This window comes from Cottoperca gobio, chromosome 5 (assembly GCF_900634415.1).
Source record: "Cottoperca gobio chromosome 5, fCotGob3.1, whole genome shotgun sequence".
NCBI classification, from domain to species: domain Eukaryota; kingdom Metazoa; phylum Chordata; class Actinopteri; order Perciformes; family Bovichtidae; genus Cottoperca; species Cottoperca gobio.
Genome location: NC_041359.1, coordinates 22,362,818 through 22,377,834, shown reverse-complemented (window position 1 = coordinate 22,377,834; position 15,017 = coordinate 22,362,818). Strand labels below are relative to the sequence as shown.

The 15,017-nt window shown below is 43.5% G+C and overlaps 1 protein-coding gene across 1 annotated transcript; it reads left to right on the top strand.

Annotated features, from left to right (window-relative positions):
- The first annotated feature begins 281 nt into the window (after positions 1-281).
- Positions 282-11,269, top strand: apcdd1l (adenomatosis polyposis coli down-regulated 1-like). The gene is made up of 4 exons (XM_029432273.1): positions 282-366; positions 8,326-8,500; positions 8,707-9,226; positions 9,728-11,269. Exons 1-4 carry the CDS (start codon positions 282-284, stop codon positions 10,490-10,492), a joined length of 1,545 nt encoding a protein of 514 aa, XP_029288133.1. The 3' UTR covers positions 10,493-11,269.
- Positions 11,270-15,017: the final 3,748 nt, after the last annotated feature.

The following is a 15,017-nucleotide window of genomic DNA, read 5'->3' as shown; positions in this document are numbered from 1 at the left end:
GTAGTGTGGAGAAGTTGCATGAAGCGCTTGGTTCCAACTGAGGACTTTCTTATCAGACCATGTAAGCTACAAGTGGAGGTAGAAGAAGAAGAAGAAGAAGAAGAAACTCCGTGCTGGCTGAACAGGACACCAGAGTTTCATCTGGGGGATTACTGGACTCTTGGTATATGTGCTCGTGTCATGGTGATATCCTACATGACCGTCTCTTGTTGACAGGAGCCTCTCTGTGTCTTGGATTTCCCAAGGATCAAAGTTTGTTTTCTGAGCCGAAGAGTGTGTGAATGAAGTGTGCGGAAGCAGGAAACATGTCAATCGGACGTTTCAGTCACCTGTTGAGGGGAGTCTGGCTGCTGTGGCTGTGGCAAGGTGAGTTCAGTCACCGTCTGCAGGATGATGTTGTGTTTTTGGTAAAGTCTTCCAGCTGTTTCAACTACATTTTTGAATATATAGTTTGTGTTAAATAAATGATATTGAATTAGTGCAGATTTCATACAAAACCTCATCTTTTAGCCTGATTTTGATTTAATTGAAGATAAAACAAAAGAAAGATTAGTTTACACTTAAACTGATGCTGGTATTTCGTAATCATATGGTTTATGAATCCCAAAACGTTTGTATTCTTAAGTGTAGGAATAACTTGTAAATCTTGCATTTAGAATCAGATCTTTAAAGATTGCAGCAGATTTCCGCCTGTAATCCAAAGCTTTTCCAGCATGAAAAAACCCTGAGATAAATGCTCTCTCATGTGAGAAATCAGCTGAACACTTGCGGATTTAGCTTAAAGAACACATGGCAGGACACAGAGACAAAAAAAGGAAGAGATTATAACTGACAAACTCATAATAACAAGGAAGTTATTATGTAATTTGTCACAATTCAAATGATTTGCAGAGTTCAACATGTGGATCAACACTTTTAAAAATAAAAACACGACCTATGCTGACATTGGACTTATGAATAGCCGGTCTGTGTTCCCCCTCACCTCCTCTGTGTGTCTTCAAAGCGTCAGTGGATGAGTCTTTAAAAAAAGAGCTCTGGCTGGTGCCTTTAAACAATGGTTCCCTCGGAGCAGGGAAGCGTGGCCCTGGAACTAATGTTGCCATTATGTTAATAGTTAGAATAACAGGAGACAGCCATTACTGACTTCACCCTCAGGCTGCTGTGCAGAGCTGATTGTCCAGCCGCCGCAGCCTCGATCGCGGAGACTCAGCATTTTGGCCATCAGGGCTGGTTAGGGTGATGAGGGGCGGGAAACAGACTGGAGGAGGCATCTGCCGAGTTAATAGTCATCACCCAGTAACCCCCTGTCCCCTCCCTCCATCCATCCCTGGCTGCTGCAGTGGTACACTGGTAGACTGGTGTCTGTGGATTGTTTTCTTTTTCACCGCTCAAGTCTAGTAGAGGAGACAGGCGAGGTTGAGCCGCTGCCCCTGACCAGATGTCAGAAGATGGCGAGCAAGTTCTTCAGTCCAAACAGCGCTGATCAGGAATTAATTTAAGAAGCCAACACTGATATCAAAGTAGAATTGTTTGGACTGTAACGTTTACATTTAGATGAATCTTGACAGGTGTAATGTTATTCCTGATACTGAGTATGAGAGGAGTTGAACAATTATGCATTGATTTGCAAGTCTTTTGATTTTAAAGCTACAAACACTCAGTTCTCTGCCTACTTGATGACGTTTTTGAGAAAGATAAAAGGGACCACAATCAATGTTTGGATGAGGTCTGGTGGGTTCCTGCTGTGGGACAGTGAAGATCTGAATTGAACCGGACTGGACGGGAACATGTTGTGATCTCAGCCTATCGCTGCTTCATTTAATCAGAATGTACTTTTTCATATTCGTTTAAATTAAATATTGGATGCAGTGCTCTTTTTTCTGCATGTAACAATCCAACCTGAAACCCTCCAAGTTTGTTAGACAAAAAAACAACCGACTAGATCTCCCAAAACATCTCTAAACCGAACTTTTGTATTAAGGTGAAACTGATGTAATCTCAGCCGGAAAACATCAATAGACCATCAACTTCTGCTATCCGCTATCTTCATCTGGACTGCCTCGGCTGTCCACCAAGAAGAGACACCACAAAGCACGTCAGGTGCTATTAAAATCAGACATCCTCTCTGATGTCTAGAGAAAATATTTAGAAATAGAGTAGGTGGACATGTTGGCTTGATGTGGCAGATGTTTTACTCATGGTTAAGGTGTGAGATGCAGCAGGACGATATGTGTGTGTTGTTGCTTTGAGAACAGGAGCCAGAGTTCGCTAACCGCAGTGGAACTGGCAGCAGCGTCCACTGGGCAAACCCCTGTAGATCCCTTCTCTAAATAAACGAGGTCCCTGGCTTAGGCAGCTTACGCTGTGATGAAAAGACAACAGCGGCAGTCCATGCGCTGCCCCGGGGACAGAGGGAGACTCCTGGTCCGGGAGACCGCTTTGAGATGCTGGGGTTAGAGCCCGAAAAAAGGGAAGGGGGACTCGGGGTTATAATAACACAACAGACCTCATGTTCTTTGAAAAACCTCTAAATCAAGCTGACCCTCGTCTGACTTTGGCGACAAGGAAGGAGGGAAAGGGGAGAGACAGAAACAGGGTGCTGCAGAAAATAAAAAGCTTTCTGTTTGCCTTCCTCGGTCCCTGACAGTGTTGAGCAGTAACTCATTACTTAACAACGTGTTACAGAAGTGGGATGACTTTTGTTTTGCAATGAGAAGTGTAAGGGATTACTCGGGTACAAGTTTGCAGGTTTTCTTTTGTTCCCAAAAAGTCCCCAAAACTTTTTTTGTTTCACCTCAATTGTTTTGTTTTGGGTGTGTGCACGTGTTTTGTTTTTTTCCCCTTAAACTTAATAAAACAAATTAAACGTACTAAATGTTGCACCGGTCAGTGTATTCTGCATCACTTCATGTTGTATTCTGATCTGTTGGTTTGTAAACGTGTCTCAGCACAAAATCGCACAGTGTAAAGGAGCCTTCACTGGATGTTTGCTGGAGGGTTGATGAAGTTGTCTTACTTACATGTTGTGTCTTAGCTACGGCAGCTTTGCCTGCATGCGGTTGGCAAGCCTTCGTTTTAAATACAGAATATGTGACGTGTGGGTTTAGAGGTTTTGGAGTTGTTCAAAGGCACCTCTGACAGAGCTGCATGGATTTAGTAACAAAAGTAAAGAGTAATGTTACTTAATTACTTTTGCTGCTGAGTAATTAGTAGCCTGATATAATCAGTAACTTGGCCAACACTGGTCCCTTCTTTTTACTATGAAAAAATGGAGCTGCTCCTAAATTGGTCCACAATCACAAGAGAGAGAAGTAATCCAAATAGACTTTATGTGCCAAACTTTACTTTACTAACCAGGTAAAAAGAAATGCAACAACATTAGCGACCTGTGACAAGGGGCCCAAGTAGACACTCCTTCATAGTTACGGATCACAAGCCAAATAAAGTTGGGAATAACTGTCTTATCACACCCATCAGAGATCTGGAGGACAGATCAGTGACTGAAAAAACAGCTGTGAACTGTTAATAATGTACAGCAGTCACCTAAATATGTGGAATGAGAAGGATCTCTCATCTACTGTAGCATCACACACATGCACCTCACTAATCTTGTCATCCCAGCTCATGAGGAAGCCTCACCCCACCCTCCTCAGACTCCCTTGTCCTCCTGACCAACTTCATTCACCTCATCAACCACTGACAGACACACAGAGAGGGGAAAAAAAACCCAGAAACAAAGTCGAAGAAAAAAAGAAGAAGGGAGGAATCTGAAATCCATCCAGGAGAAATGAGCCGTAAACATCATGGCTTTTTCATCAGGGGAGGGGAGCGGTAATCAGTGGAGGGGGAGGTGGGTCAGGAGGGCAGCGAGCACTTCAGGGACAGTTTCGAGGGTTTTGTCCTTCGGCACTGAGGCAAAGAGGAATGAGAAAGTGGCTTTACAGGACACTTGGGGTAACTGAAAGAAATGGGGTGAGGATGTAGTAAAAAACTCACGAGGAAGCAGTTAAATTACTAGAACATGGAGAGATTGGTGTTGCTTTGGCATCATTTCAGTGCAACAACATTTTTTTTATTTCACCTTCGCTGCCTCTACTTTGGCAGGTTTAATGGATATCTGTTAAAAGCTTCAATAGAAGCCGCTATGAAGCAGACAAAGGCGTCTCTCTCTAATGAACGAGGCGACTTAAACGTCAAGCACTTGATTCCTGCTGCAAGCCCTGAATGAAAAAGTGCCTGGATCTGGTTCTTGTTTTTCCAGGATAGCTCCAAATAAAGAAGTACATAAAACTGTATTTTGACTTTGGATGAGACATGAGAGAGGAGAGCCATGGCTGCCAAACCTTAATCACAAATGCAAACATACAAACAGAGTGCAGCGTGGAGGTCCTTTATAAATGGTATCCCTTCTGCAGTGTACTGCAAATCAATGTGTGCAGTGTGTTCTTGTGAACGTGCGTGCATGCATGTGTGTGTTTGTGTGAGGAAACAGGATTAATTTAGAGGCTCAAAGACAGGTAGATTACTTTGGCTGCTCATCAGTCGGCTGAAGGCGGCTGCGTTGGTGGCGATGACAGACTGACCGTCCAGACCACACAACAGGGCACCTGCTACGCTGACCCCTTGTGGGAGAATCACGACACTGCGTGAGGACAAATGTTGGGATGAGTGTTGTCTCTGCCTGCCTGTAATTCAAGATTTAAAGTGTGTTGTGCAGCTGCTCTTGACAATGACATCAGGTTTACTGCTGCGGAGCAGAGAGGCAGGAAGAGAAAAAGTGGCTTTATCCCGTCACAGCAGAACGACGGCTTCCCGCCTACTATTTAAATAACGCTTGCTCACAAACCGATTGGCGTATCTCACTGTCGATCAACAAATTAATAGCCGTGACCCTTGTGAGTAAAACAAGCTATCACACTTGGTTGTAACCTCTCTTGGTGTGTTATTATGGCGATCCAAGCAACACGTGCGCATCAAAGTTTGTGTCTCATTCTCCTTAAATGATAGGTTCACAATTAAAACAGTTTTAAGTTTACATATGAACATTTAAACAGGCCTCGTCTTAAAACTGATCATTAAGAGATCTAAAGCCTCACATCAGCATCAGATAAACCTTTTAAAATATACAGTAATTAAAACGAGGATGAACATGTGTTTCTATCTCTTTCATCAGTCACTTCATCAATGAGGGTAGTTCATATAACACAATGTAATTCAACAGCACCACAAACTGCAGCCTCTCAAATAAACATGCAATTGAATCAACATCAGTTTAAACATTATAATGAACATTATAACTTCATGAAGACAGGATTTATTACGGGACCGTTGTATTAGACAGCATTCATTGTAGCTACGTGCACCTAATAAACTGGCAGTTGAGTGTATAATCCCACATAAATCATAAATATAACTATTTGCATCATTTAAAATAGTCTTAAAGTGAGTTTTATTGCTAGAAATACATGAAATCGGTCTCTGCATACTGTGTCATGGAGGGTCACACTGCATCAGGGGGAGGTTTCAGAGCCCATAGTGAAACAGTAAATCAGTGGGAAATATTGCAGGGTAAAACTAATGCTATCTGACTTCCTATGTAGGAAGTGAATCAACTAAAATAGTCCCCCATCTCCTCCAAATTGAGATGGGGATTGGATATTATCATATGTATTACAACATCGCCTCACTTGTGGTTGGAGTAGGCCCTTTTGTAGAAGAATACTTAAAACCCCACGATGAGCAATTTTGTTTTACTAAGCTCTGCTTTTATGAGAACTCTTTTAGTAAATGCAACCATATGCCCGACTGGAAAGAGATCCAAGAGAGGGAAAGAGGCTGAATGACAAGTGACCTCAAGAAACACTATAGAAATATTTTGGCAAAAACAGGAACTCAAATATAGCAACCCAAATGACTCCACATCACATACAGCGACGCTTGCCTCTCTGTCCATTCATTGCACTGTGTGTGAGTAACCACTTAGGCAACATGTTGCACGCAGCTACAAAGGACGGATAACACAAAACAGACCGATTGGATGACCTGCAGGGAAATAAATTAATCCTGATTAGTATTTTTGCTCCGAGCTCTCTCGTGGGAGCGCAGCTGGGTCCGACTGACCGGGTTCCCTCGCCAGCTGCAGTGACATGGAGCATAAACAAACACATCAGCACATGGGGAAAATTGCAAACATGTTTCAATGCCTGTGACAGGAAAAATAAGTATTAATCATATCAACAAATTGACAGACAGCTTGAAGCGGGAGAAATGTGCTTTGAGCTGAATCTGGTTTTGTGGTCTGTGACTTTATAGTTCATCCAAATTCTACATCTGTGTGTGTGTGTGTGTGTGTGTGTGTGTGTGTGTGTGTGTGTGTGTGTGTGTGTGTGTGTGTGTGTGTGTGTGTGTCAGGTGAAAGGATGCTAGGAAATGACGGAGCACACATGTCTGGTCGTGGTCAGCATATGGGAAGCGTTCCAAGAGTGAGGGGGGAACAAAAAATGTCCTCCACTTTGACGCTAACAAGGTTAATAAACGCCGATCAGTCAGCCGCCATCTTGGAGCCTTCTACAGAAAGAAAATCCAACGTCACATACTTTCCATTTAAAGTCCCCATTTTCCTTCTGCTCAGTCATAAAGAAACAAAGTGATCTGCGGCTCAACATCTAACTCCCAGTTCAACTGGAGGCTCGACAGGTGATGTTCTCCCCGAGTGCATTTAAAGTCAAATGAGAGAAAAGTGGAGTGAGATTACACCCATAAAGCTGTCCACCACACATGACCCTGAGGAAAGTTGAGAAAGTGAGAGTAATAATGCGAGAGCTGTGAGGATCGAGGGGAGCAGGAGGGAATAAGAGAGAAGGAAACGGGGAAATTGAGTAAAAAGCAAGTTGGATACGCTGACTTAAAGCAAAATTTTCTGGAATACTCTTATGACAGAGAGTTAACTGAGAAGATTGATTGTCTGTTAAGTATAAAACAGTCAGCAGCAGGTTAGCTTAGCTTAGCATAAAGACTGGAAACAGGGGGTGACAGCTAGGCTGGCTCCGTCCAAAGGTAACAAACCTGCCTACCAGCACCTCTAAATGTTGTATCTGTACTATGGTAACTCTAATTTGTTAAATTAGGTTAATTAGATTTCCTTTTCTCACATGCCTCCACAGTGAACGAACAATAAGAAAAACTGGGAAATGTTTTTGATGAATTGAAGTAAATGGGGCTAGTCTCATCTATCCGTGCAAACTCTACCGCGCAGGCATGCGAGAAACATTATTTTCAAGAATTTAACACGGGGCAAGTTATTTATAAACAAATGATCCTTTTGTAGGTGAAGTAATCCTTTAAGTGTGTGGACGAGTGCGAGAGGAAAAACAAGAGGTTTAAGTCAGAGAGAAAACAGGAGATGTGAGAACTTTTCCCCCTTCACTTCTTGACATTTGTTTTGGGAGGATGAAACTGAAGCCATCACTTTCACACGCACACAAAAGAGCACACACTGCGCAGACAAACCCCAGGGGGTTTCCTCATGTTGCAACCACGAGGGTGCAATCAGAAAATCCTCTTTGTCTCAACTGAAACCAGCCTTGCCGTGTCGACACCGCGCACAACAAAAGCAGTTATGACCAACGACAGGCAAACAGACCGCAGATGTGCACGTGTCACATCAATAAATATTATAGCGTGAAAAATGCTTTCATTTGGCCGGAGAAACTCAAGCACATTCATCATTATAAGTATTTCTTGAATCATATTATCAACAGATGTGTTTGGCTCAGCCGGCCTGCTGCTGTCAGCTTTATCTTCACATATACAAAGAGCTTACACACTTCTGCACACACACACACACACACACACACACACACACACACACACACACACACACACCTCCTGCCTCCAAGCAAACCCCAAAAACAAGGCCTCCGTGTTGCTGTTGCAGGATGATTGGAGCGACAAGCCAAAACTGTCTGCACCGTGGCCAAAGTCCTGATTCACAGCTATGAATGGTTTCTATAGCACCCACTCACCACTCATTACATGGAAAGTTTACCAAAATTATAGTCCTGAAACAGCTTGTCGTCAACCAGAAGTGTGTTGAGATGTAACAGGGAGAAGATGTGAATATTTCCTCATGACTGTTATCTGTTCCCTTCATTTTTTGATGAAGGAGGCCGATAATCATCTCTGAACTGAATCATTCTGGTGTTCCCATTTCCTGTAGCCACCCAAAATCAGCCTGTAAATCTAAATGAAGTGTAATGGAGCCTCTGTGTTTATCTAATAGGATAATATTTACTTACTGTTTTCTGACTTTCCCTTCCTCTGTAGCTGTGTTTGTGGCTGGAACAGGGAGCAACCTCTGGGAGGTGCCCACAGCCTCCTTCACTTCCTCCTCCAACCTCACTGAGAGCCTGCAGGACTGTCAGTACCGCCACTTACAGGACAGAGTGAGAGTCACAGTAGACATCCCCCCAAGACTGGACGGCACATGGGTGTCAACAAGGTGAATTTCTTTTATATGTTCGGTTGTTCCAGCTTCTCGTTTCACTCAAAGACCAACAAGATGGCGACGGCCAAAATGTCAGACTCTAGGCTTCAAATAGTCCACACACCAATGCGTCCAATACATTTTTATACCTGGCTATGTCTTTTTACCTATGAAGACCTGTAACTCGACTAATCATAAGCATTTTATTCTTCCGTGTTCAGATGTGAAGTTCGGCCCGGTCCTGAATTCCTCACCCGCTCCTACACCTTCCACCCCAGCCGTCACTTCCAGGCCCTGCAGCACTACTACACCGACAGCGGCTGCGAGGACCCGGCCTACTCGTTGATGATCAGGGGGAAGCTTCGCCTGCGCCAGGCCTCCTGGATCACCCGCGGGGGCACCGATGCTGAACACCACCTGAGCAAGGTGGGCATCGTGGTCCACAGCCTGGCAGCCAAGCAGAGGCTGGCCTCCAGGCTGCCTTCGACCTGCGTGGGTCTGAGCCTGGGTCGAGTGGTGCCGGGGAAGCCTTATGAGCTGTACAACACCCGGGCAGGGAGGGGGTGTCTGGCAGCGCTGGGCTTCTCCATGATGGAGATGGGACTGATACGGGTGGAGACACAGCACCACAGCCATGGAGGGAAGATCCAGGAGCTGCTTTTAGGAGATATTCACACTGACTGGACACAGAGGACTCAGTACAGACCTACAGGGTACCAACAGCCCCTGCAGAACGCCATGGTGAGACATTACTGCCTTTTTATTTACCAGAGAGAGTGTGGAAGAGGGCAGGCCGAGGTATCCTGCCACAACAATATCAACAGTAAAGCAAGTTGGGGTTTCAGGGCTTCTCCCAAAGGCACTTAAACTGTCTCTGAGGTCTAGAACAAATCTTCAAGCCCAACTTTAAATGTTGTTTTATGAAGTGTGGAAAATGTTCACATCCACCAAATGTGAAGATGGGATGCATTGTTTTTGCTTTATCTGCAGAAAGTAGGTCTGCAATTGATTAATTTACTGAATACTGAATCATTAGGACAAATAAAGGGCAGCAAATCCTCATATTTGAAAAGCTCAAACCAATAAATGTTTGTTGCTCAAACAATATCAACAACTCAATCAATAATTAGATTACCCTTCATGGTTACAGCGCATGCCATATACTAGCATGTCACAGGCTTGATTCCAGCCTTGGGAACCCCCCAACCCAACATTGTCTCACCTCTTCCTTATTCTTTGCAGCATCACATCCACCCCTGCCCTGTGTGCGCCCTGGTGTATCGCTCCTCAGAGCAGCGCCCCCCGGTGTTGCCCCACAGCCCTGCAACTCCTCTGTCTCTGGCCGGCCGCTGGATAAGCCAGCGCTGCGAAACCCGTCCCAACGTCCTCTTCCTCACCCGAGACTTCACCTTGGATCCTGAGCAGCACTCATGGGAGGGCGTCTACCGGCACTTCTCGGACTCTTCCTGCTCTCAGCCCACTTTCACTCTGAGAGCCTCGGGCCACTACGCTCAGGGAAACCCGTCCGCCAAGGTCTCAGGAGCAACTGAGTTTGTCTTCAAGGTCATCCAGGTGAGAGTCACGGCTATGGAGGAGCCCACAGCGAAGTTGTTAAATGGGACGAGGCCTGGAAAGTGTGGTCGGGCAGGAGGCTGGGAGGTCGGCGTGGAGCAGGATCTGACCCCCACAGATGGCTGCAGCCTGCTGGGCATCAAGCTGCCACATAAGGAGTATGAGCTCTTCAAGACTGAGCTGGATCACAAGAAACACCCGCTGCTGTTCATCGGAGAGAGGCTGACTGACGGGTCCAGCCCAGACCGACTGCAGAGGAGGCCTAGTTCATTTCAGGCTCCCATGGTGCTTTGCAGTGGGTCGCCTTCACGTCGCTATGGCTCAGGTTTTAACAGCAAGCAAGTCCAGTTAGCAGCCAGTGGGACAGCGAGGCTGGCACAGCTGGTGTTACTGGTGCTGGGATCTGTGCTGTGCAGCGGGTTCTGTGTTTATTAGAGACATTGTTCACAAATCGAGCCTGTTACACAGCTGAAGTCATTGATGGAAATTGTTTTCTGGCAGCTTTCTTTCACTCTTCCTCCATATGATGATGACTAACATGTGTGATAGTCAAGATAAATCATGAGACTCTCAGGAGAGCTGAATAATTTTTTATATCTGGCTTTCAGATGCTGCCTGTAGATTCACTTTAATGACTCTTAACTTCAGCTGCATTTCTACCTTACAACTAATCTGTATACAAACCACCAATATATACAAGTGCCATCATTTCAGTATGTAAAAGTATATTATTTTATACCGTCCTCCTTTTGTATATTGATCAGATGTTCTCACTTCACAGATGAATTATTCATTTTGCATATTTCTGTGTAAATGCAGTTTTTTATAATACGAAGCAGGATCACAGCATTGAGGTGTGGATCGGTTGTTTCCACAACAAACTTAAAGCCATGGACTTTCCAGCAGACTTCACACGAGAGCTCGTTTTCATCCAAGATGCAGTGAAACTAGTGTACTTGGTACATGAACATTGTTTTCTCAACATGCTGGAGAGAAAAGAAGCTGGAAAGTGGAACATTTGTAATCAGCCCTCCTCATCGGTCTGATGCCACTGTGGTGTGAACTGTTGCTTTATCTCTATCCTCTGTCAAAGCTTGTGTATTAGTCTGCTTTTCTATCAGCAGTCAATCCAAACAAATCAAATGAATATTTATTTTAACCATTTATACTGTACTTTTTGATAAGAGAAAGATTTTTGGTCTAATATTTTAGTTAGTTTCGCCATTTAAGAAGTGATTATGTTCTATATGTATTAAAAATGACTTTTCATAACATCTTGTGTTGAATTAGTGTTGAAAGCAAGAGGTTACAGCGGTGCTAGTGGCTCTTAGAGGTCGTAGCCTACTTACACACGTGCTAACATGCTAATGTTTAGCTTGTATAATCGCCATGAGCACCATCTAAGTTTAGAGCATTAGCATGCTTATATTTGCTGTTAGCACTAAACACAAAGCATGGTTAAACTAATTTATGCAGGCATTTAGTCATAACCCAAAGTATTGGACACACTTTGACCTGATGATGGCGCTCGATGAAAAGTTAAAGCAGGAGTGGACGTCCGTTACTTTCAAGCCCTCGACAAACAAGTTCACACAATGCTGATCAAGCCTATCACCGCTTGGGAAAGCTTTCTGTATTTCACAGCGTACCATAGTTGTAGTGTCTGGCGTGTCTGGCGACTTTTCCCCAGCTGGTGCACATAGCACGCAGGTGAGCTTGTCGCATCTATTCAAGTCTTCCCGTGCAATTAATTGTTACTTTAATCCTTCCTCTCGATCGCAGAGTTTCTTATTTATCTGGAGCATTCACTTCAGGAACTTCTGAGGATTTTCCGCCATGCTCCTAGCTGCTGCTCCGCCGCTATCGGTCTCCCTCATATGGTATTATCTGTCACTGCCAGATGGGGGAGACAAAAGTTCAGCACTCCACCTAAAGTCAGTAGGATTCATCCTCTGGGGAACACGAATGTCTGCGCAAAAGTTCATAGCAATCCATCCAATAGTTTCACATATTTTAGTCTGGACAACAAAGCGGTCGCCCGACTGACCTGCACAAGTAAAAAGGAGAGTTTCTTGTGAGCTGCTGTTTTATTTCAAGAACCAAACAGAAAGTTGGGACTGTAGCATCAGCTGGACTGTGTCCTCTCTCAGATGTTCAGACTGTGCTCTGATTTAAAGCCCAGATAGTGGGTGGGTAAGTGTACTGCTGTTTGATAAATAACCGTCATATGGCTTGCACATTACACAAGGCATTCCAGTGCAGGTCCAACTGCTGCAAACACACAGAAGGATATCAGATTGGATGCACACAGTGTATCATGAGAATAAACAGCCATTAGTCAACTAAATGGATTTCGCAGTCGCTCTGTCGATAAATGAGGCGAGAGGAGCAGCAGTTGGGAGACAACAGAAGAATATATACAGCTCCAGATTTCCAGAGTTGTGTCTGAAGCAAGTGAAGCATCATGCTCCGTGGAGAGAGATATCACCCATTTGTTAAATCCTGACACCTGCTTCTACAAAATGACTGCAGGCAGTTCATTTTTATTTCAGTTTCTTATTGTGAGTAATTATTGGTCAGTTTTGGTTATTTAACATGAGAGATTTCTGTATTTCTTTGTTTCTTTGTGCTCCTCTCTAATTTAAAGTCGGATCAAAATCTGATGACAGTTGGTCGACTGTTTGGTAACTGTCAATCAAATCTGATGAAATCACACACAAACAGTCCTGATGAAGAAAATCACTTATAATATTATTAGCAAACAGTTAACACATTCAGTAGACACAGAGAAATCATTCATTTGGAGTTGTGTTTCTATATACATATAAGTCCTTTAGTCTTTAGCTGCTTAAAGCTCCACTGTGTTTAGTCGCTAACTTCGTCTACAGACCATATCACAGTGTAAACATAAACATAAACTTAACGTGTCCAAGTTTATTTCCAGTTGCAGTGTATGTGAATGATCTGACAGGAAGTAGACATGGACTCAAGCTGTTTTTCTTAGCAATGCGATTCCATTGAAACAGGTAGTCTACGCACTGACGTCCCTTTCCCACCAGAGCACGCCCCCCCTCAGTGACTGAGTGAGGCCAAAATAAGATCCTGCAACGTGGCTGCCATTAGTAGGAGAAACTGCAAAAACACAAGTAAAACAAACGATTATCTGCTTAAGTTAAAGGTAGTTGGACTCAACAGTGATTGTTACAACTTACCAAAGAACTAGTGGACATTGCCATGTGGCCAGGAGTCATAACCTTCTTGTTGATCTTCAGCAGCTTTAACTTCTCTGTTTGTTCAGACTGAAAGTCAACCATTCTCCCAGTGACTGAAACCATTATTAATGCAGGTAAAATGCAACAGGCTTATTCTAATAATAGTATGTTTTATAATTGGTGAAAACTTGACTAGCAAACGACAACTTTTGAGCCTTTTGAATTTTGATGGAGCCGAATTCTGTAATTTTGTAAAATGGTGTTGCTGTTAAACCATGTTTTATGTGTCAATTTACCTAAATTTAGGTTTAACTGTTCTTTTAGTACAAAACTGGCAACCGCAAATCCAAGCCTGGATTGCATACACTCAGTTTCTAACAGTTTATTCATAGCTTTTGAGCTAAAAGCAGCGCTGTATGAGATGAGCTGAAAGACGCCATGTAGCTCTGTAGAGCTGAGAACTGCTGTCTGAAGTAATAATTCTCTCTGTGTTAATAAATATAATATCATAGTTGCATAAAGATTTCAAACCAACCTTCCAGGGGCTTTAACAATACACAATTCTATATTTGTACTGAAGGCTATCGTCTGTGTTGCAGCTTTAAAATGATGATGATGAAATAATGATGGCAACATTATGTGAGTTGGCTCAATCGCATTCAAATAGTGGGGACAGAAAGAGAAAAAAAGAGGGAGAGGGAGTCCTTTCCAGAGGCTACACACTGTTCCTATTAACTCCTAGGAGAATGGTGATGGCAGCTGTTAGCCCCATGAGGTCATCCTTCAGGCTTGGAAGGACAATATAGGTCTGTAACTTCGTTAAGCCAATGCATATAGAAACACAGGCGCAAGAAGAACTGAGAGTGGACGAGTGGCGTTTATCTGTACAATGATGTGCAGAATCTGTCTGTGAATCCAGCACGTGGGTCCACCCAGGTTGTTGTGTGCTGGAGGTGGCTGAGTAGTGATGATGACTTAAGAGAAAGGCCGCGCCATAAAGTAGAGAGACTGTCGAGGCAGAGAGGAGTCAACCTGTTAGCAATCAGGCCTGGTGGCTTATTGAATGCATCCATTGGACAACATAGATAAATAAGTTAAAACACAGACCTTATTTAGTTTTTAAAAATTGAAAAAGAAAGATTGGATTCTAGATATTTGGATTTTCGTTGAGTCACAATTTAAAATGACGTGGATATGGACCTCCTGAAGTTGATCAGTCTTGCATAATTCTCCGTACTCAATTCAAAGAATAGTTTTGCTGTCTTTTCCAGAGTTAGATGAAAAATATCCATACAAGCTACAGTTGGTTATAATATTCCTGTGCTGTAGCTAGAAAATAGTTAGCTTAGCATAAAGACTGGTAACAGGGGGAAACAGGTAGCCTGGATCTGGCACCTCGTACGCTCACATATTAACACATTATATCTTGTTTTCTTTGTTGTGTAAAAACCAGACCAGACGAGGCCTAGTTGTTCCTCCCTGTTCTCAGTCTTCATGCTGCTAAGCTAACCAGTTTCTAGCTACAGCACAGGAACGATAGTGGAATCAATCGATTAAAATACACTCATTCACTTTCTGGTAGAGAGTTGAGAAGGGATGGCTCAATGAGAGGATTGATAACACTCTTATTTGTCTGCTATGTGAAGCTACAGCTAGCTTACCATAAAGACTGGGTGCCGGGGGCCACAGCTAGCCTGGCTCCGTCCAGTTCACAATATCTAGTTTGTTTAATCCGTATCAAAAAACAG